Source organism: Melanerpes formicivorus, unplaced genomic scaffold (assembly GCF_026170545.1).
Source record: "Melanerpes formicivorus ecotype bairdi unplaced genomic scaffold, bMelFor1.0.p_v2 SCAF_15, whole genome shotgun sequence".
NCBI lineage: Eukaryota > Metazoa > Chordata > Aves > Piciformes > Picidae > Melanerpes > Melanerpes formicivorus.
Window position 1 is genome coordinate 6920113 of NW_027142367.1, and position 21818 is coordinate 6941930.

At 42.8% G+C, this 21818-nt stretch overlaps 2 protein-coding genes across 3 annotated transcripts in view; both read right to left on the minus strand.

Annotated features, from left to right (window-relative positions):
* Positions 1 to 6974: 6974 nt before the first annotated feature.
* Positions 6975 to 14778, minus strand: BLOC1S4 (biogenesis of lysosomal organelles complex 1 subunit 4). The gene is made up of 5 exons (XM_068147527.1): positions 14517 to 14778; positions 13890 to 13961; positions 12624 to 12725; positions 11103 to 11237; positions 6975 to 7913 (listed from the first exon to the last, which is right to left on the minus strand). The coding sequence occupies exons 1-5, from the start codon at positions 14727 to 14729 to the stop codon at positions 7815 to 7817; spliced, it is 621 nt and encodes a 206-aa protein (XP_068003628.1). The 5' UTR covers positions 14730 to 14778; the 3' UTR covers positions 6975 to 7814.
* A 1142-nt stretch (positions 14779 to 15920) lies between these two features.
* The window catches only part of PARD6G (par-6 family cell polarity regulator gamma), a 78441-nt gene continuing 72543 nt past the window's right edge, over positions 15921 to 21818 (minus strand). For both annotated transcript variants that reach the window (XM_068147528.1, XM_068147529.1), the window contains one exon: positions 15921 to 18855. In XM_068147528.1, the coding sequence (XP_068003629.1) occupies positions 17996 to 18855 (860 nt within the window). In that variant the 3' untranslated portion in view covers positions 15921 to 17995. The remainder of the gene's footprint in view (positions 18856 to 21818) is intronic.

Below are 21818 nucleotides of genomic sequence, written 5' to 3' on the forward strand. Positions count from 1 at the left end.
TCCTAGCAGAATGGAGAGCTAGCACAAGTGATAGGACAAGAGGAAATGACCCTGAAGTCCACCAGGGGAGGTTTACGTTGGATTTTGGGAAACATTTCTTCACTGAAAGAGTTGTCAAGCATTGGAACAAGCTGCCCAGGGAATTGTCACCATCTCTGAAGTATTTAAAAGATGTGACAATGTGGTACTTAGGAACACGGTTTAGTGGTGACCTAGCAATGCTGGGTTAACAGTTGGACTTGATGATCTTAAAGGCCTTTTCCAACCAAACAGTTCTATGATTATATGGTAAAGCACTGATGGAAGGAGGCATCTGAGCAGCACATGCAGCACACAGGCATCTCTGCAAAGACAATGAGAAGGTTATTTGCAATGCCTAATTTTTTGTTGTTCTTTCCCTCTATTCCTTCAATGAGATTGCAAAGCCATCCCTGTAAAGGAAGCTTCTACTCAAAGAAACATGAAAAAAAAAAGATGCTAATTCCATAGTAGGCATTTTCTGGGGGACACATCTTCCCAGTGGCACTCCTGGGGAAACTGAGTCCTGCTGGTTTTGCTCACCTTCTCAGGGTGACAGCCAGGAGCAGAGTGGTGTCAGCCCACCCTGTGCCAGGACATCAATTCTGGAGTTGCACTGTTTGACTTGGCAGCACTGATCTTTAGCCAGAGCAGTTTGGTGGTCTGGCAAACTCTACCTGCAAGCCTTGCTGCTTTCAAAAGAGGCAGTACCAGAATCCTGGTCCAGACTGTCCATTCACAGTTCTTCTAGTACAGTTAAAGCCCCTCCTAAGTAAGTCCTTGTGAGTAGTGCACCCTGAGGCAAAACAATAAATCCATTCCTAAACTGTGAATAAATAACAAAATCACATATGTAAGTTAGGTCTGTGGGAGCCTCACAGGTTGAGAGTTTCAGGGATCTTGCCCTCATCTGTTCAGGCTCAGAGCTCAAAGCTCAGTCACCCCAAGTTTATGCCTCAGCATTTGCCCTGGCTTATCTCCTGACCATGGTATCTTCTGCCTCCTCCATTCCTGCATGAGGCTCTTGCCTTTCCTTTATCATTTTTGTTGTACAAATCAATCTGAAACAGCTTTTCTGCCTGTTTGCAGTTCCCTGCAAACCTTTTAGACTGACTGATGTTCTGAGAAATTTTTCTGGCTGTTATACTTAGTGCCAGCTCCTAGTTTCAGAGTCCTAGGGCTGTGGGGATTTCAGATAGGGCCTTTCGGGGGGTTTTAAAGGCTGTTTTCTAGACCACTTGCTTGTAAAGAAAATCCTGACAGTGTCACCTATGAGAAACAGATGGCAATTATTTTATTTTTAAATAATGTGGGCATCAAGCAGTTTTCAAGAAACCTACTGTCTATTAACTCAGAACTCTTTAACAGCACCTTTGCTAACATTCAGTTCATTGTCTTAGTTGCCAGCTCATTTATATAGCTATATTTTCATTATACCTTGTAAAAAGACTATTCAGGATCCTCTTTAGACAGCACATGAGACTGAAAACATCATATTTAATAACTATTCATGTAATTTTGGTGTCTTTTTTCCATTACTTAAAGCAAAAGTCCACCAAATAATGTACAGCCAATATTAAAGCTGACAAAAAATTAACTGATGTGTTTTGAGTCTTTCATGTAGGTTTTAGAAGGATATTTTGGTTTTCCTATCTTATCCTTTTGTCTCATACAATTCTGAAGGCATTTTTCAAACCTTGTGTTTACAGAGGACTGCATTCTGTCTCATCAGTGTTGCACGCTGCTGGCCATGAGTGGTACCTTCTGTTTCCCTTTTTCTAATTCTTTGCTTGTTACTTAGCACTTCTAAAACCTTGATCATCATCCATGATTTGAACACTACTTACAGTTTTGCAAAATCATACCAGCACTGAAAGTTTGTGAATAGGTAACTTCAAGCAAGAAGGTAAAGAAAATTCTCCATACCTCTGAGATCAGCTGGAGCTAGTTCTGCTGTACCACCTTTAGGTTGCACTACCACCCACCGGCTTAAAGTAGAATCAGCAAAAGCAGTGGAGTGGACAAAGCCTTGGCTCTGCTGCTGCAGCTCCGCCTGCACAGTAACACTGCTCCAAGAAGTGCATCCCAACAGCTGAATCCTCATTCCTGAGGGATTTAGCTGCAGTGGCTGGAGAGATTACCAATTCCCATTACTGTCCTCTTTTAGAGGGATTTTGGCTTTTCAAGGCAGGGCTTCTGTCTGGGTATATGAGGTTTTCTTGGTAGCTGATCAAAGATTATGATTTTTTTTTCTCTGAAAACTGAAGGAATTTAAAAGTACCATCACTTTGAAATATTTTAGTTTTTTAAGGAACCTTAAATTACCATTTGCAAAAGGAAAGTTGTCTTCTGTGGTGAAAAGGTTATTATGAATATGAAATATGAATTATGAAAATATTTTCATTATCAAACTATTAATAACCAATAAATCACCAACTTATATACATGTTCTAGTGAACGTTCGTGAAATAGATTCCACAAGTGGCTTAATGTTATGATTATAACTTAATTGAACTTGTTACAGACTATTTCTGTATTTATGTAACGAAGGGTGCGGTTCCGCCGCTTGGCCACTAGATGGCGACTCGGCGGGACGCGGGCGGCTTCTGGCTATACCCAGCAATATTACAATCTTTCTATGCGTCAGCGCTTACTCTGCTAGACGCGGATACTTTGAACTTTGTGCTAGTGGATGGAAAACATGTGGAAGATATTCAATTCCCTCCAGACAACAGGGATCGGTCCTGGTCGGGGTCGGCCCGTGGGGTTGGCCCTCAAAGTCGGCACGCACGGCAGGGCGGGATGACGGTGGCCGGTAGGTGGGCTCAGACGACGTGGCAGCAGGCAAAGCTATGGGGTCGGCCCAACCACGGCGATTCTCGGGGCTGATGCAAACAGCCTCGGGGAGAGAATGCGGCTGCATTAGGCGGCGGATTCTCGTTTACTGAGCTTAAAGGACCAGCGGGACTCTCGGAGTGGTCCCGGGTTCGGTGCAGTATAGGCACGAACAATGCCTTAGTCTTCCCTGAGGTTCACAGGGCTCAGAGCGGCACACGTGGCAGCTCCTCTCCTGCTATGGTGGAGCTAGGCATACGTGGACTCGGTATCGATCAAGTCCCTTCTCCCCGGTAACTGGGCAGATCTTACCCTCGGGGGGTCGGTCCAGTCCTCCGGTGGCACGGTGGGCTCTCCTGGTCAGTACGACTGGCTGTAGTGACGTTGGGCTCAGGCGTCGTTAAGGTCCTCCCTCTGGGCTTCTCACCATGCACGGGCTTTCAGTATACGTGCATGTATAACAGAAGCTAACAACAATAAGCTCAATGGCAAAGGCTGCAGCTCAAGAGTTGCTCTCTCAAGCAAGCACAGAGACAAAGTGAATGAGAGGGCAACTTGTTTTCCAACTGGGGTGATACTTATAGATTCCTCGAGGCTGGGCTTGACCAATGGGCACTCTCATACACAACTGGCTTCAGCCTATAGAAAGTGTAAAGCTAGAATTATGCCCATACTTGGTGTCAGCACGAGCACTGCATGCACTGGGTACGTGCTGGCCTGGCTAATGCCTTGGCTTTTGTCTTCCTCCTGGAGGAGGGGGAACTTGTCCACATGCTGGGACAAGACTCAGTATCCGGGCATAATGTGCCTTCACCACACTTCATAGATGTAGATTCAAGTTATCTTTCTCTTCTTTCTCATTCTGGAAGGGGTTTCACTCAGGATCACTCTCTACAGCTTAGTATTTGGAAACAGTACCTGTGCAGGACAGAATCCAAATTAAGCTTGAGACTGATTTGTTAGTATTGCAGGTAAAACAACTTAACCTTGTCAGCAGAGGTAATGAACTGCATTGGGTTTTGATGTCAGTGTAATCCAGTACACTCTTAAACAATGACTTTATTTGGTCAGACAAACCATCATATTTGTTTCTTGTCGTGTCTTTTAATGTGCATCCTCCTAGACCTTCTTTAGGCTTTATGGCACCTTCAGTAGCACTGCTCAAGAGCAGAACAAAATGTGTAGGTGCAAAAATAACTAACTACAAACATCAATCTTTGTGTGCCTACTTTAGGCATAGTCTATCACATAAATAAGTATTCACACATCTTAGAGTAAACAGGTACCTTGTAGTAAGTCACTGCATTGGCTTTTAGACACTTGCCTAAAATTCACCCCACTGTAAGGATAGAAGAATTTTTAGCATTATCTCTGCAAGGATAACTTAAGACATTTTTGCTTCACGACACAGAAGAAAATTAAGATTTTTGTGTAGATTTTGTTGATATTAAACATTAGCTCATTTCATACTCAATATCCAACCTTCAGCAGCTTAACTCATTAAAAATGTCTTGCTTTACTTCTGTACAATATGAAGAGCTCTCCATGTGAAAATCAGGTTAATTCAGTGCTACCGTTACTGGCTTTCTATCTTGGAACCCAAGCAAGAGGAGAAAGAAAAACATTGTACAAGGATGCAAGGACAGCTGTTGAGGTGTATGAATATTGGTATCAGCACATCTTTAGATTTGCAGCTGACAAAAATAGTAAATATTGAGACTTATTCATAATACAGTTATTACTGGGTTTACACTGATACAAGGTAAGAACAGCAGACAGAGTAAAAGAGTATATTCTGTGAGTCTTTCTTTACTGTGAGCACTTGGGATTTTTTCATGCTATTCACAGAATCACAGAATTAACCACATTGGGAAAGACCTATGAGATCATCAAGTCCAATCTACCACCCACCACCACCTAATCAACTGATCCATGGCACTAAGTGCCTCATCCAGTCTTACCATTATTGTTGTCATATATTCCTGCCTGGTGAGACTGACCATGAACAAAGACACAGCCGAGATAGCAAAATTCAGCTACAGTGTGCATGTGTGGATCTTGTCAGTGTTATGGTTTACTTTTATAACTTTTCTATAGTTCACAGATGAATTGGGACCATTATTCTGTATCATTTATAAAAGAGCACCACAATTTATTGTCTGCACTCTTACAGCATTTTCTTGGTAAATATTCCATGTACTGTCCATTATTTTCAATAATAGAATCATAGAATTGTTAGGGTTGGAAGGGGCCTCAAGGATCATCTAGTTCCAACTCCCCTGCCATGGGCAGGGACATCTCACACTAGATCAGGTTGCCCAGAGTCACATGCAACCTGGCCTTAAAAACCTCCAGAGATGAGGCTTCTACCACCTCCCTGGGCAACCTGTTCCAGTGTCTCACCACCCTCATGGGGAACAACTTCTTCCTAACATCCAATCTCAATCTACCCATTTCTAGTTTTGTTCCATTCCCCCTAGTCCTATCACTACCTAACACCCTAAAAACTCCCTCCCCAGCTTTCTTGTAAGCCTGCTTAAGATACTGGAAGGCCACAATTAGGTCTCCTCAGAGCCTTTTCTTCTCCAGACTGAACAGCCCCAACTCTCTGTCCTCATAGGAGAGGTGCTCCAGCCCTCTGATCATCCTTGTGGCCCTTCTCTGGACACACTCCTGCATGTCCAGATCCTTCCTGTATTAATTTCCAACACACACCTGTACTCATTGTTCTGAAGATGTAACTTGAATTTTCCAACTGTTTAACATAAACACCCATCCCAGAACATGTGAATTTCTTCTCCTACAAGCAATATTGCATGAAAAACACTCAGCTGCATAAGCTTCTTGGGATCTTTATTAATATCACAGTATCACTTAGGTTGGAAAGGACCTCAAGGATCATCGAGTCCAACCTATCAACACAGACCCCATGACTAGACCATGGCACCAAGTGCCACGTCCAATCTCCCCTTGAAAGCCTCCAGGGTCGATGACTCAACCACCTCCCTGGGCAACCCGTTCCAATGACGAATGACTTGCTTGGTGAAGAACTTCCTCCTCACCTCGAGTCTAAAACTCCCCTGGCGCAGCTTGAGACTGTGTCCCCTTGTTCTGGTGCTGGTTGCCTGGGAGAAGAGGCCAACCCCTTCCTGGCCACAACCACCTTTCAGGTAGTTGTAGAGGGCAATGAGGTCACCCCTGAGCCTCCTCTTCTCCAGGCTAAACAATCCCAGCTCCCTCAGCCTCTCTTCATAGGGCTTGTGTTCAAGGCCTCTCATTTAAATTATATCATCATTTTAAATTATATCATCTGTTTAAAAATAACTGCATTTTAGCTCCATTCAGCAGAGGGCAAAGTTGTTATGTGTGCAACTGATTCATTGCCTTAGAAAGCTGTTACAAAGTTAATTTTATTGGTGCTATTTGGACATAGTCTTACGTTGCTATGCTAAATTATAGGTAGGTTGCTTCATGAGATTTCACTGAGGAGTGATAAACCTTCAAGGATTATTTATGCATAAACTGAAATGTACCCCACCTTTTGGAAACACAACTGTTGCTACAGTGGAACATCTAAATAGTGAAATATTTGTGAAAGAAAGGAATATGGGAGGGGAGCCTTCCTCAAAGTAACTTGTTGCTTTCTGCATGCTTGCATGTGATTAGTTTTCTAAACTGTGTGTGGAACAGTAAGTGTTACATTAGCACTGCTTTTGTAGTCTGCTAATTTTAATGTCACAGTCTTTAATTTTACCTAGATGTTGCTTCAGATACTGTTCAGATCCTGGATCCTTCTGCTGCTGGGAGACAAGTCCATCTGGTTTTCAAAGCTTTACCTATTAATACAGAATCCCTGCTCTGTACCTGCATACCATTTTCTGTGCTTGCAACACAAAATCAGCAGACATGGTGTCATTTCCCTCATGCATTCCTTACTGCTCTGAAATGTGAATGTTGGGTATTTCTGGTGAGTTATGGTGGCAGTGAAACAGCAGTGGTAAAGTTGGCCAGAAGAATACTTGATTTATAATCAGGTATTATATGAGGCCACAAGCAAAAGGTTCTCAGAAACAACGGTGCACTTTGGTATGGTCAGGTGAAATGCAAGACCACAGCAGGAGTTAGGCAGTTATTAGTTTATTGACAACACACTCGCACTGCAATCAGTACAGGGAGCCCCAGTAACCACATGGATGGTTGTGAAGAAAAAGTGAACAGTCTGGACAGGCAACTGATGGAGGCTCCATCCAGGGGCATCTCCCTCCCTCAGTATACTTTTTCTTCTCAACAGCAGGTTTTACATATACCATGCCCACCTGGATACACATCAAACAATACAACACTGCAATAATTAGAACCTGGGGTCGCTGACCTAATGGTCATCCATGGGGGCAGGATGTTTGCTTTGTGAACTGGGACTAGATCATGTGTACTAATCCATATTCTTGACTTCTCATCAATCTTCCAAGTCCTCCCCTTGCAATTTGGACATCCCAATATTGTGCATGTCTCTGTACAAACTGCACAGATCACTCTCCAAAACTCAAGAGCAGATGTTTATGCATAGTTTCTCTTTCATCTCAGTTAAACAAAAGAAAGACACCCTTGTGGTATAGCTATTTACACTTGCAGCAGCACAGATATTTATATGTTAAAAGATTTACATATGGAAGTATGCTTCCTATTATTTCCCTATTAAAAAAAATAATCTAAGAAATAAGTATTCTTATCCTTCTCCAATATAATCTGAAAATCTAGACTGTGTTTTAGGAAGACTTGAAATCATGTACACACACAAGGATTACCTGAAAAATACTGCCTGAAGGAAGACAATGAGAGTCAGGATGGCAATATGCCATCAGTAATGTTCAGAAATGCAACTCTTTTGAGGTTGGCATTTCTTTTGTTCATTTGGCTGTCTCTGTTCTGGCTGATTCACATCAATCCCAAAGCAAAAACCATCAATAAGGTGCTTCATTAAGGCATGGGAAGTAGTCTTCAGTCTTGAAGAGGACTGGAGGTTCATAGAGGGTCTGTTGTTGTCGTGAAGATGATGATTTCTGCAAATTAGATATGTTTATTTTTTGCCTTCTTAAAAGAACAAGATTCGAAACAAAGTCTACAGAGCTAAAATGCAAAATAAGGAAAGTTTTCAAGGCCTATCTCCTCAGACAAATTTATCACAGCTCAGATGGCTCTGGCATACTCTTAATGCCATTGACCTTTGACATTCTATTACCTGAACAGGCTCAAGCCTGGAAAGTGTATGACCTGCCTGCTTTGCAGGAGCCAAACACATCATCATGCCCAGCTGATGGTACAATCAGTAAGCTTCAGCCTTCCAAAACCACATACCTTCACCTTCCCTGCTCCAGCCTTTAGGTCCTCTTCAGCCACTGGAGTTAACCCTAGCCTGTGTTCTCATTTACTCAGATAAAAGTCGTCATATGGAAACACACCTAGCAAGTATTTCTTCTGAGAAGGTAGCTGCTCCTGCTGATCTGCTTCATCAAGTACATGCTGGAATATATGCACTATATGTTAAATGTTATGCTATTACCATTAAAAATAGTATGTTAGTAGCCTGGAAAAGAGCTGTTGCACTGTCTTGTCAAGGAAAGTATATATGTTTCTGTTAAGTATTAGCTGTATCTTGTTTTGCTATACCAAATGGCTCATTTAAAGAGACCACAGCAAGGACCACTACTGACCATATGCCTGCCACCCTGCATGTATATGGCATTGCACTGAACACTGCCCTAGTGTGTATTTTCTATATATAGACTTAATTACAAGGCTTAGAACCAAGACTCTGTTCATTAAAAGTTCTTTTAGACTTGTAAAAAGACCTTGACTAACTAGAACTCTCAGTTTGTCTGCAGACTTCTTCAGGTACTTTTTGCCAGTCTGAGATGAGGAAATTAAGACTCTTCACTGATAGCCATTAAAAGTGTACCAAATACCATTAATATATTCAGAGTTTGGAATGCTTTTATAGTACCAACATGAAGGCATGATTAATCACACCTATGAAACAGCTAAGTGGAATTTTCCCCCTATTGAGTTGAACTGTATACTAGTACTTCGTATGAACTAAGAACATATTCTCCTGTCACATTTGAAATTGCTGATGTATGACATTTAAGATAGATGCCTTTAACTTTAAAATACCATTTGTTTATCTGAAGTAAGTTTATTTTGCCATTCAAGTTCTAATGAAATGAAAAATATGAACCAAGATCAGATCTATAAATAACAGATACTATGAATGTTGCCTGTATCAGAAACTTGGCCAACTGTAAAAAAAAACCTCTTTGGAAGTCAAAGCTCTGCTTGAAAATATTACTTCCTATCCTGTATTGCCTCTTGGGTATTGTACTATGCAACACCCAATACCACCAACATCTCTGAGTTAATCAATTAACACAAGTAATGTTCTGAGTGCTGGTTTCACTGATATTCATACTCAACCCAAGAAACCACTGGACATGCCAGCTTCAGCTTGCTGATACTTTCAAAGACTTGTTGCCCTATTATCTGTGGGAAAATTGCTAGGCTGGCAAAGTATTCCCATGCAGCACTACAAAAGCACTTCCTTAGAACTTTCAAATGCTTCAACTGAAGATCTTAATTCTGTGGCTGACAAAAGCTTTTAGCAACAAAATGGAAAACACTGCTGAGTATTCTTCAAGGCAAACGCTGCAGTTGTTTGCTTCTGTAATTGGTCCATAATAGCAGCTTTGTGTTATCTTTTTGAAAGAACAAAAGTAAATTACATCACTCTAAACTTACAAACATCAGAGAAAATTCAGGATGGAGAAGTCAGGTAACTTAAAGACTGCACAGAAAATAGGAGTGCAGAACAGGTTTCACGAACTGAGTCTTGACGATGCACAAGGATGATCAGAGGGCTGGAGCACCTCTCCTAGGAGGACAGACTGAAGGAGTTGGGGCTGTACAGTCTGCAGAAGAGAAGGCTCCAAGGTGACCTCATTGTGGCCTTCCAGTATCTGAAGGGGGCCTACAGGAAGGCTGGGGAGGATCTCAGGTAGTGATAGGACTAGGGGGAATGGAATGAAGCTGGAGGTGGGGAGATTCAGGCTGGATGTGAGGAGGAGGTTCTTCACCATGAGAGTGGTGAGACCCTGGAATGGGTTGTCCAGGGAGGTGGTCGAGGCCCCGTCCCTGCAGGTGTTTAAGACCAGGCTGGATGAGGCTCTGGCCAGCCTGATCTAGTGTGGGGTGTTCCTGCCCATGGCAGGGAGGTTGGGACTAGATGATCCTTGTGGTCCCTTCCAACCCTGACTGATACTATGATACTATGTTCTTTGTATAGCTATTCTCTACTGCCACACATGCTTGCAATATGTAGTAACACAAATACCTCAAACAGCCACAACCCTCTTCCTTGCCCCTCTGCAAGCCTACTTTATTTCAGCATTCTCACCAGGAAACCTGAGGTACTACAGGATGAATATAGGAAAATATAAAGAAGAGAATCTGGAAGCTGAAGACACAAGGAGGAGTACTTGGAAACGGTGGCCTGGCGTGTGATGCCAAGAAGCATCAGGTGTTCAGATGTGGTTTTTAAAGATGAAGTTTACTTTAAAACTAAGGCACAGGGCCAACTGAAGGTTAGGTAAGGCATCTCTTTGAAATATACTGGAGAGAGCACTTCAAGTAAAGAAAGTCTACATGTAGCAACAAGGAAAGACAGAGAAAACGACATCTATAGAGAGTTTAACAAAATGCTTACATTATTACTGAACTGTGTGGACTGAGTGAAAATAGAACCTTTATTTTAAAAATACTGTGCAGTGTAGCTTTCTTTTTTCATTTGGTAATATTTCTGACCTGGTATTATTCATGCAGTATGAGCCCTTCAAAGTGCTGTCTGCACAGGCTCTTCCTACTTCCTTTGCAAGCCATCAGGTGTGGTTTAATATAAAGGCTTGTGTCTCGTTGTGCTTTTCATGCCCTTCACATTCTCTTCTCCATGTATTTATTCAGGCTTACTTTGGAAAGTTATGCAAATCACTGTAAGAATTTGTGATTTTTAAGTTTGAGGTGTTCTTTTTTTTTTTTTTATTAAGTCTCCAAAGTTTGCAAAGCTCCTAATAAGAGATATAGAAGTCTTGCAGTTAAATTCAGGTATATGTAACAAATGTACTTTGATTTTTTCTTCTCCAACCATCCACTGTGGTAAGCAAAGCAACTAAGCTGGTCATATGGTAACCACAGCTACTTACATTAAGGAAGGATGGCATGCTGATTGTGTGCAAGATCTTCTTGAATGTGTTTGGAAAAGCTCCGAGGTCTGTTTCTGCCTTTATGACCCGTTCTTCCAGTCCAGCCACGCTGTTTCCAACCATCTTCACAAAAGCCTAGTGTGGAAAAACCCCAAAAACCAGAATTCCAACTTTTTCACTGACCAATGTAAACAGAATTACATACTGCATGAGGTTCCATTGCTTGAGTGAGGAGTCAAAACCTCCATGCTATACTTCCCTTGTACCTACAGCAAGCCCGTTGTATTTCTAAAAACATTACTTCAGATACTTAAAAAGTTGCAAACCCAGCTTAAATCTAATGAAACAAGCAGTGGTCCTGTTCCTATTTATCTTTGGAATAACTAATTTAGACTTCCCTCTGCCTTTCTACCAAAAGTAGGATCAAGGATCTGAATCACAGTTTTGAATTTTTACCAGAGGTCAACAGACCTCTGAACAGCTCCTGGGACAGTAGCTGTGAGAGGCATTTGAAAAAACAAGAGAACATAAAAAAGGAAGGAAAAATTGGTACCACTGCCTTGCTCCAAGCAGTACATACATCAAAAATTACTTCTAAAAAAGGCATTTTGTTGTAGGATGCCCAGAGTCTCCAGAAATTCTTAATAAATTGTGTTCTCTTCATTAACCCTGAAGCACTGAACCCAGATTACACACGGAGAGCAAAACGGATCCCAGCCCATCCCATGTGCGCACACACACAGTTAGAGCACATCACTGATTCTTCCTTCCATCAGGAGATGGAACACATCTAGAAGATGTGGCTGGGGTCAGAGTGGCTGCCAGACAGAAAGGGACCTGGGGATACTGATTGACAGCTGGCTAAACATGAGCCAGCAGTGTGCCCACATGGCCAGGAAGGCCAATGGCTTCCTGGCCTGCATCAGGAATAGTATGGCCAGCAAAAGCAGGGAAGTCATTGTGCCTCTGTACTCTGCATTGGTTAGGCCACACCTTGAGTACTGTGTCCAGTTCTGGGCCCCTCAGTTTAGGAAGGGCATCGAGACACTTGAACGTGTCCAGAGAAGGGCAACAAGGCTGGGGAGAGGCCTTGACCACAAGCCCTACGAGGAGGGGCTGAGGGAGCTGGGGTTGCTTAGCCTGGAGAAGAGGAGGCTCAGGGGAGACCTCATTGCTGTCAACAACTACCTGAAGGGTGGTTGTAGCCAGGAAGGGGTTGGTCTCTTCTCTCTAGCAACCAGCACCAGAACAAGAGGACACAGTCTCAAGCTGTGCCAGGGGAAGTTTAGGCTCAAGGTGAGGAGAAAATTCTTCCCAGAGAGAGTTGTTAGCCATTGGAATGTGCTGCCCAGGGAGGTGGCGGAGTCACCGTCCCTGGAGGTGTTCAAGAGGGGATTGGACGTGGCACTTGGTGCCATGGTCTAGCAGTCATGAGGTCTGTGGCGACAGGTTGGATTTGATGAGCTTTGAGGTCTTTTCCAAGCTTGCTGATTCTATGATTCTAAGGTACCAAATACGTACGTCCAGCTTGTCAATCTTCCTGTATATCTGTCTCATTTGTGTAGCTTTTGCATAAATCTGAGGTATGCTTTCATTGACGACTTGAGAGGAATCACTTCGAATCTAATATTTGAAGAAACAATACAAAACAGATTGAACAAAGCAAAACGTTCAGTAGATTTCATCCTGGAAACTAGAACTATGCTCCAATTAACTGGCTGCAACTCAGAGTTTGAAAATATTAGCTTAGTTTTAGTACAACAGTGGTAGATTAATAAGCTAACTTCTTTGTAGAGTTTAGAAAGTGACTTTGAAGAGGATTTATTTTGCATAGGCAAATATTTGCCTTTATAATTATATGAAAAACAGGCTGCTCCAGCCTTATGAGAACTAAGAGATGGAACATTTCCCAAGACATACTAAAGAATCCAATACATTAAACTAAAATGTTTACTTAAATTTTATTACCTGAACATTTCTCCAAAGCTCTTGTTTTATTGGTATAAAAATGGCCATATAGTAAAGTTCCCCCCAGAGTACTGCAGAGAATCACATGTGCTACACTTTGTCACATAGACAGCCTGTATACTATTGTCAGCTTATAGGAACTTGCCACTCAGTTCCCCTTGTGAACACAAAGCTGCCTTTCTGATGAAAGAGTCCTCCAAAGAGGAGGTTTGGGAACTCTGATGAGATACTTTGATTACAACAGGCACAGACAACGTCTTTATGTATTTAAAGGAAAGGCAGAATATCACACTGTTCTTTTAAACATGTGTCATCCAGCCACCTGAAATGAGAATCCACATATGTTCATGGGCAAATATTCAAATACATTTTGGTATCTGACATTAAAGTTTGGTAGTTTTCATCCATGAGTTATCCAATTATCAAAATGAGTTATCTACTTAACATGAGGACACAGTCTCAAGCTGTGCCAGGGGAGGTTTAGGCTGGATGTTAGGAAGAAGTTCTTCACAGAGATTGGCCATTGGAATGGGCTGCCCAGGGAGGTGGTGGAGTCACCATCACTGGAAGTGTTTAAGAGGGGACTGGATGAGGCACTTGGTGCCATGGTTTAGTTGATTAGATGGTATTGGATGATAGATTGGACTTGATGATCTCGAGGGTCTTTTCCAACCTGGTCAATTCTATTCTATTCTAAATGTGCTTTCATACTGGAACCTTCTTAGACCAAAGGTCACTTCCTATCTCATTTAAAAACACAAGAAAACATTAAACTGTATCCTGGCTTCAAAAACACAGCTACATGCAAGTTATACACACCATGTCCAGCATTCCCACAAATTCATCCACTCTGGTAAGCAAATCTTCTAGACTCTTGTCTAAGCTTTCTATCTGCAAAACAGAAATACTTCAAAGGTACCTGGAAACATATTCCCCTCACAAACAACAGACATCAGCCTTAACTGAAATCCCAGTTTCCCCTCCTCTTGGCTATGTTAAGCACAGGTGACCACACCTGTACTGTTTTAGCACACAGAATGGTTTTGGGTCGGAAGACACCTTTAAAAGTCATCGAGTCCAACCCCCCTGCAGTAAGCAGGGTCATCACCAAGTAGATCAGATTGCTCAGAGCCCCCTCCAACTTGACCTGGAACGATCCCACGAATGGAGCATCTCTGGGTAACCTGTGCCGGTGTTTCACCACCCTCATTGTAGAAAATGCCTTCCTTATAGCTGGGCTATATCTTCCCCGTGTCCTATTAGTACCGATTCTACTAAAACCGGTACACATCTTTCCCGTAGCCCCCACTTCGAGTACTGAAAGGCTGTTAAAAGGTCTCCCAGGAGCCTTCTGCTCTCCAGGCTGAACAGCTCCAACTCTCTCAGCCCGACGTCAGGTGCGGTGTGAGCGCCCCGCTGCTGCCCCAAGACGCGTCCGCCCCTCACCTCCTCGCTGAAGAGGCTGCGATCGGCCAGCAGGTACGAGGAATAGGCGGCGGCTGTGGCGCTGAGCGACGCCTCCATGGCGTCCTCGTCCTCCGGATCGCCGAGGCCAGAGGTGCTGCTGTGGCTCTGGGAGACGTGCCCGCTGTCTGCGCCAGGGCAGGAGCCCGGCGGGTCGGCTCCCGCCCCCTCATTCTGGCCCGCGGCGGCGGCCATGCCTCCAGCACCCCCAGGGTCCCCCCGCCCCGCGTCAGGCGGTACCGGCTGCCGCTCACGTGAGGGAGGCGGGCCCGGCGCAGGCGCACTCTGGGCAGGCAGGGCCAGGAGCTGCCGGGCCCTGCGGCCTCTTCTGCGCCCCGCAGCGGCAGGGAGCGCGTACGGCCGCTCTCTGAGTGCTGAGGCGCCGTGGTAGTTCGAGGGTCGCGGTCCGCAGGGTGGCAGCAGCCCCTGCCTCTCAGCCGCCCCGGGGCCTTCGCCTCCGAGCTGTGCTCTACCTCTGTTTGCCGTCAAGGACAGAAGCGTGGCCCCTTCTGCAGGCACGCTTATGGAGGATTTGGCCTCTCAGGAGGACTAGCTAATGTGCCTCTGTTCGCTCAGCCACTTGAGCTTAAAACCCGTTTAACAAGTTAATCTCGTAGCCAAAAGCACCTCCACGTACAAAATCCAAAAGGCTCAGTCTGTTTCCACACTGAGGTTTCTGCTGTTAGCAGTTGCCTGGGAAAGGATTTAATCTTAAAAAGACAACTAGTATCAATATGGTACATGCACAATTATCACTTTAGCTCTGCCAGTTGATGCAAATAAGCACAAAATGTTTGCAAATGAGCAGAAAACATTTGCAAGCCTCAAGATACTTTGCAAAGTGTTATCTCCCAATAAATCAATAGTTTGCTATTCTCAGTTTGTAGTTTGTCTTTCATGCTGATGCTGTGTGAAATACAACTTAGATTTCATACCTGCTAGGATGCGGGTGGTGGAAGCATTAGGATATTTGGTGCTAGCACACTTTGGCCAGCCATGCTGAGCAGGCTCCAGGCAAAGGCACGCAGTGTGGCAGAGTATCACTAAGCTAGAGGGACCATGGGCTTTTCCTGAAGAGCCAGAACTACCCTAAGGCCTCAGAGCTATGAAGTTTGAAGCAAGCCCTGCTATGAATAGCATAGCAAACTATATGGTTCCTATGGGAATCAGTAAAACAGTACCCTTTAGTAAAAGCATTACTGGGAAAAAACATGGACGGAAACTTGGTATCACTAACACCATCTGGAGGAATCTAAGCCTGTACCACGCAGAAAAGAAATTGCCAAACTGCACAAAGTTTCCCCAAATGGTTACATTTTACAAAAGCAAGTCATCAAAATCAGGTATCTTGTTTCCACAGATTAACAGAAGGAGAAAGATATAGTGTAGGAGTAAGACAGTGCACATTTTATTGCATATTTTATTGCATATGGGTCACATTTTCATCAGTTAAATAAGGTAAAATTAGTAACTTCAGCCAGACAAATCCTCTTATTCATAAAAGTAGTCTTATTGGAGGTGTAACAAAATTCCCCTGATAAGATGGTCTGATTGACTGAAGCACATCCAGCTCTTCCAGTTTTTACTGCACCAATAATCAGATTTTTTTTTTTATCATTATTTTTATTTTTTTTTTTAATTAAAACCTTTGGTAAAGTACAAGCACAGTTTTAAGACAAACAGGATCAACGTTCTATTCTTACTGTGGTGGGAAAAATACGTACAGCTCTATAACTGCTGTGATACCTAGAAGAGTTTTTAATTAGAGGAAGTGAAAGGATTTAAAAATACCTTTTTTTTTTAAGCAAATCTAAAAGAAATCTACTAAGTTCCATGTCCCAAACATATTTAACAAAGAGAAGAAGACTGGTTGTTCCACAGGTATTCTCAATTGGCGACAACGAATCAGCACACACATCCTTTTGCCCAGCCATGACAGATTCCAGAATGGAATGCCTTTTTTTTTTTTTCTTTTGGTTTTGTTTTTCTTCAAACCAAGACTTCTGAATTTTCATATCCATACAGTATTTAAGAAATGTCTATTCCACCATATATATATATATATATATAAAAACAAAAAAGCTTTCATGTACTACAAAGTTAAAAACAAAAAGAAAATTACACAAGCTAAAAGTAGAAAAATACATTGTAAAACATTTATATTTTGTTCCTTACACTGCTCATGATATAATAAAATACTTTAGATTAGACCACTTTCATAAATTCATGACATTTTCAGAAGCAGACAGTTAGTGACTCAAGAGTCACTGGTTACCCACTAGCCAGCAGCCAGTAAACATGCCTGACCATTGCAAACATCCAGGTGGTTTAGGTTTCTACAAATCCTGTGTAGGTATTAAGATTTATTACTAGAAAAGTCCAAAAATATCAGAACTATTCTAACTTAGGTTTGACAGTCAGTCAGCAACTCAGTAGAGCAACTAGCCAATCTTTTGTAAGGAAACACCTTTGTGGATTTAGGTTGCCCCAGAGATACAGCAAGCACTTGTGCCAGCTCTGAGATGACAGTGACAGTCCTAGCACACTTGTCTATTTCTGCTGCCTTCTTGCTTGCATCCCTAAAATTCACACAAACCACCATACTGAAAAAACAGAGATGATGGGGGGGGAAGAGGTATTGTCTAATAAATATTGAAGAAGAATACATTTACACACAATGGTGTTGAACCTAGCTTTAAGTCCTTATTGTGATTTAAGTCCTTTCCCAGCACAGGAGATGCCTGTGCTGCAGGCAGGCCTGCCTCTGACCAGCGGGTGGTGCTGATCTCACAGGAGTGACAGCGACGTCCGCCTGCATAGCCTCCTTAGGCCTTTAAAATGTGTATATAGGCTATCTTGTTTCACTTGGAAAATGTATTTGCAGCATCTCCCTTATATTCTTACTACCAGAGTAGGAAACTGCTACTTTTATAGAGCTTGTCTGGATTAGACATAAGTTGGAAGTATGGTGTAAACAAGTTAGTGGAAGGTCTGTATGTAACAGTCAAAGTTCAGATGGCTATTCAGAAGCACTCTCTAAACTGGTATTAGAAGAAAGCCAGATTCCACCTCAAATAAACATGTCTGTTACTATTAAAATCTAATTCATATACATGCATGTATAGAGACATCCACCCATGCATTCAAATCCACATACATAGCACTGCCATTGGTAGCCTCTAAGACTGTTGAGATTATACCAACTAAAACAATTCTTTGTTCTCACTTTAGGGCCGGGACATAAACCAGGTTTGACACTCTGGCTTTCTCCTGACAAATTTTGCAGTGCATGACAGTTTTATGTCTAACTCCAGATTCCACTTTTCTTAGAAAGCAACAATTTTCTGCACCCATGAGGTCTATGAGAATATCAGCTCTCTGTTTTGTGTGCACAGTCTGTTGCAAGAGTCAATTGTCCCAATTGGCACTTAAGACTGGAAGGACAGTTGCAGGAATTGCTACTAAAGTGTAATGACTGTTCCATCCTCCTCAATACCTCCTCTGGGGATAACCAGACTCTGTCGGGGATCAGTTTTTAAGGAACTGAGCAATTTGTGGATGTTGCCATTGCTTTCTCGGCCAGAGTTGTTGTTGAGCATCAGGTCCCTTTGAAGTCTGTGGCTAAGGCTGCTACCATTGATTCTGGAGTGGCTACTGGAAGTAAAGCTGTGCAGTTTAGGAATGTGCTGTGGCTCCAGACCACCCTCAATGACAATGTCAGCCTCTTCATCACTCTCCATTTCATCAGGGTGGAAGTTTTGCAGCACGTGGGATGGGGGCAAACTATGGTGACTCGCAGTGCTGTCTGTAGACTGGCCAGAGCTACCAGATGTCCTACTGCTTCGGATAATATTGTTCCTCTGGTTTGCTGGCTTGACCGTGATAATAAGATTATGGCTGTTGGCAATCATCATGTCTGTGACTTGGTCAAGAGTCTTCCCTGCTACTTCAATGCCATTAACTTCCAGGACTTCATCATTCACAGCCAGCAAGCCTGTGCTCTCTGCTAAGCCTCCAGGAACCATACGAGAGATGAAGATACCAGGTACTTTTTCTAGTCCGTGAGGAGTAACCCTTACGCTGGTGCCGTCGCGAATGTAAAATCCTAAGGGTTTCTCACAGCCATGCCGATACAGCCTCACCCTCCGGTGTGTCTCAGGAAGGATGTCCACATCGATGATGGAGGACACAGGTCTAAAATCATGCGGCATGCTAATGTTAATGTGGGGACGCCGGCGAAGGTTGTCAGTGCGGAGAGTCACCAGAGCCTTCTTCTTCCTCGACAGTGTGTTGGTCCCAAAATTACAGTAGTCCACTTCATCTGAAAAAGAAACAGTAGCAATGTATCAATCAAATGCAGAATAATTCAGTCTATAGGGGATTTCCCTCTTCAGTCTCGTTCAGTGAAGCTACACTCCTGATAGCATGGAAAAAAAGTCAAATTATTTCTTCCACTTACTCTAACCTTTGTTTCATTTTACGTCCATCACCATGTCATTCAGAACGAGCTGTTTTCAATGGCTAGCCATATTTCTGTCACCTTTGGAGAGAGAAAGACTTCTGATTCTTACCTTCTGTTGTCAGCTGTGCGGAATGCAATTACTTGCAGCTGCGTTCTGAAACACCACCTTAGATTCCAGGCTATATTGTCACAGTTTGACTGCAACTTTACATGTACATCTTGAGTGGGCAAGGAATGCATACACATTCCTAACCTAAACCTCTGAATTAGAGAGCATTTTAATATCTAATACACAGCCTTAACTGATTGCAGACCTTAGGTACAAACATGAAAGAAGAGTGTGAGCGAGTAGCTGGCTATGTTTTTAGCCTAGCCCTTTCAGTGAGGGATTTACATTAATATGCATCTCTCAGCACAGCACTTTTCTCTTTGGAATATTTTACTTCAGCTGAATTTGACAGCAAAAAGTGCCAAGTACCAAAAAAGTTCTGTGCAAGCAAGTGGCCCTGTAGAAAGAGAAGCAGGGAGAAAGGAATTCCTCTGCTGCCTAGTCCATATGATAAGGATCACAGAACAAATAGGGACTCACACAGACACTCCTGCCCTTGAGAGGAAGATCCACAGGAAGCAGCCTTTTTAGTGTCTACTGTTTAAGGAATTGTTTCAGTAGTTCAATTTCTCTAGCAGTATCTCAAGGGCATGTGCAAAGGGATCAACTTTAAATCAGCCAAGTGATGGCATGTTATTCCATAAAAGCAGCTCATATTGTGCTTTGCATAAAAAAGGCTCAGTCAGAAAATTTTAGTGTATAGGATATGTCACTGCATTTCACATAAAAAATACTGTGCATGTTTTATACATGAGTCATACAATAGCTGCAGAATTATTTGACCAGGAGTTTAAGCATGCCAACACTTTTCAGATAAACTAACAAACTTTCTGTTGATTCTGATGTTGAAGAGGAGCAGTAAAATACAAAATTACAATTACAGAACTGTCACTAGGAAAATTTTCTCTCCAACAAATGAACCTTGCATGGTAATAGTTTAAGAAACTAAGACAATGCCTCCACCTGACAAAGGGGGATGGGAGAGGGGGGAAAGTGTGGGTAAAACCAAGCTTATAATTACATTTTTCTGTCTTGCAAGGTCTCCTTTTCAAGTCAGCTTCCAAGGCATATTATTGACAGATTTCAATTAAGTGACATTAAGTCACAAAGCTCAAAGGACACTAAAAAAAGTGCTAAACAGCAACCTGATCTCAGTGTGCCTATTTGGAGCATGGTATTGGATTAGCTGGCCTCTAGAGGTCCTTTCCAGCCTAAATTATTCTGTGTTCCTTTGGGGGGGGGAAGAAAAAAACAAGAAGAGTTCAGAAATACTATTTCTGCATTCTTCTATAACTTATTTACATTGGTTATGTAACAGGACAGCACAAGACATCTAGAAGGTCATCCCAGAAGAAAAGCTTCTGTGGAAATGATATTCCCTGGACAAGTTTGTTGTGTTTAACTTAATACTTGCCTCTTCTTCCTCCTCTGAGGCTGTTCAGAGCCATACCATCTGCACAGGCTCTACATGTCATTTATACTGGTGAGGCACAGGACTCAGTTAAAATCACTCAAACACAAGAAGCTCCCGACTGATTCCTGGGACTGTATGCATAGCCAAGACAACAACTGCATGGAGATGGCATCTTCTTAACGTGATCACCTGGCAAGCAGAGTCAGTGCAGCATCTAATTCTTTTAATGCACGAGCCACTTGCAGCAGTCAAAGCCACTTACTCCATTTCTTTAACTGCATGCACATAGACTTTAAAAGTTGGCAACAGGTACTTTTCTTTTCCAAATGTTGTGTCCAGAAGAGATGTCTTTCATCACAACAGTCCCAAGCATTTCTCATCCTCACAATTCACCTTACGAAAAGCTACTTGGGGATGCTGATTCAGAACCAAAATTATTCCTCACTTGAAACATAGAGCTGTAGAATAGTGCTGTACCTGAAAGCCCAAGGTAGCCTTTATCCCAAAATGTCCATTTGAGATGGCAATTAAAATTACACATGGGTTCATGTGTTTAAGGCTGTCTCTTGCAGTACTGGCAAACCAAACTCCAAGCAGGAGACTTAGGTTTGCAAAGTGTGGTGTATTGCACTGCAGATAAAACACAGGAGAGATGTGGAGGTGCTGGAGCAAGTGCAGAGGAGGGCAACGAAGCTGGTGAATGGCCTGAAGAATAAATCTTATGAGGAACAACTGAGGGAACTGAGACTGTTTAGTTTGGAGAAGAGGAGGCTGAGGGGAGACCTCATTGCTCTCTACAACTACCTGAAAGGACGTTGTAGGGAGGCTGGTGCTGGTCTCTTCTCACAGGTGATTAGTGATAGAACAAGGGGGAATGGCCTCCAGCTATGACTGGGTAGGTTTAGAATGGACATTAGGAAAAATTTTTGTTTTCACAGAAAGAGTGTTCAGGCATTGCAATGTGCTGCCCAGGGAGGTGGTTGAGTCACCAACCCTGGCTGTGTTTAAAGGTCATTTGGATGTGGTGCTTGGGGATATGCTTTAGGGGTAAACCTTGTAGAGTAGGGTTATTGGTTGGACTTGGTGATCCTGACAGTCTTTTCCAACCTGAATGATTCTGTGATATGAAACATATGTCCTAGTTACCCATCTGCTCGCTGAAAGCACCCAGGTAACTGCTCTCTTGCTCTCTCTGCCATCATACATTAATACTGAATTACTTTAAGGCAGACTGCAAAAGCTTGACAAAAAAATTAACCTGGGAAGATTTGCTGGGAACACTTTTCTTCTCCCTAAATT

Coding starts and splice junctions, on each gene's coding strand:
- BLOC1S4 (XM_068147527.1), bottom strand. CDS start 14,729: ATGGCCGCCGCCGCGGGCCAGAATGAGGGGGCGGGAGCCGACCCGCCG. Junction 13,962..14,516: donor GCAGCCTCTTCAGCGAGGAG/GTGAGGGGCGGA, acceptor TCTGTTTTGCAG/ATAGAAAGCTTAGACAAGAG. Junction 12,726..13,889: donor TTGTGGGAATGCTGGACATG/GTGTGTATAACT, acceptor TTCAAATATTAG/ATTCGAAGTGATTCCTCTCA.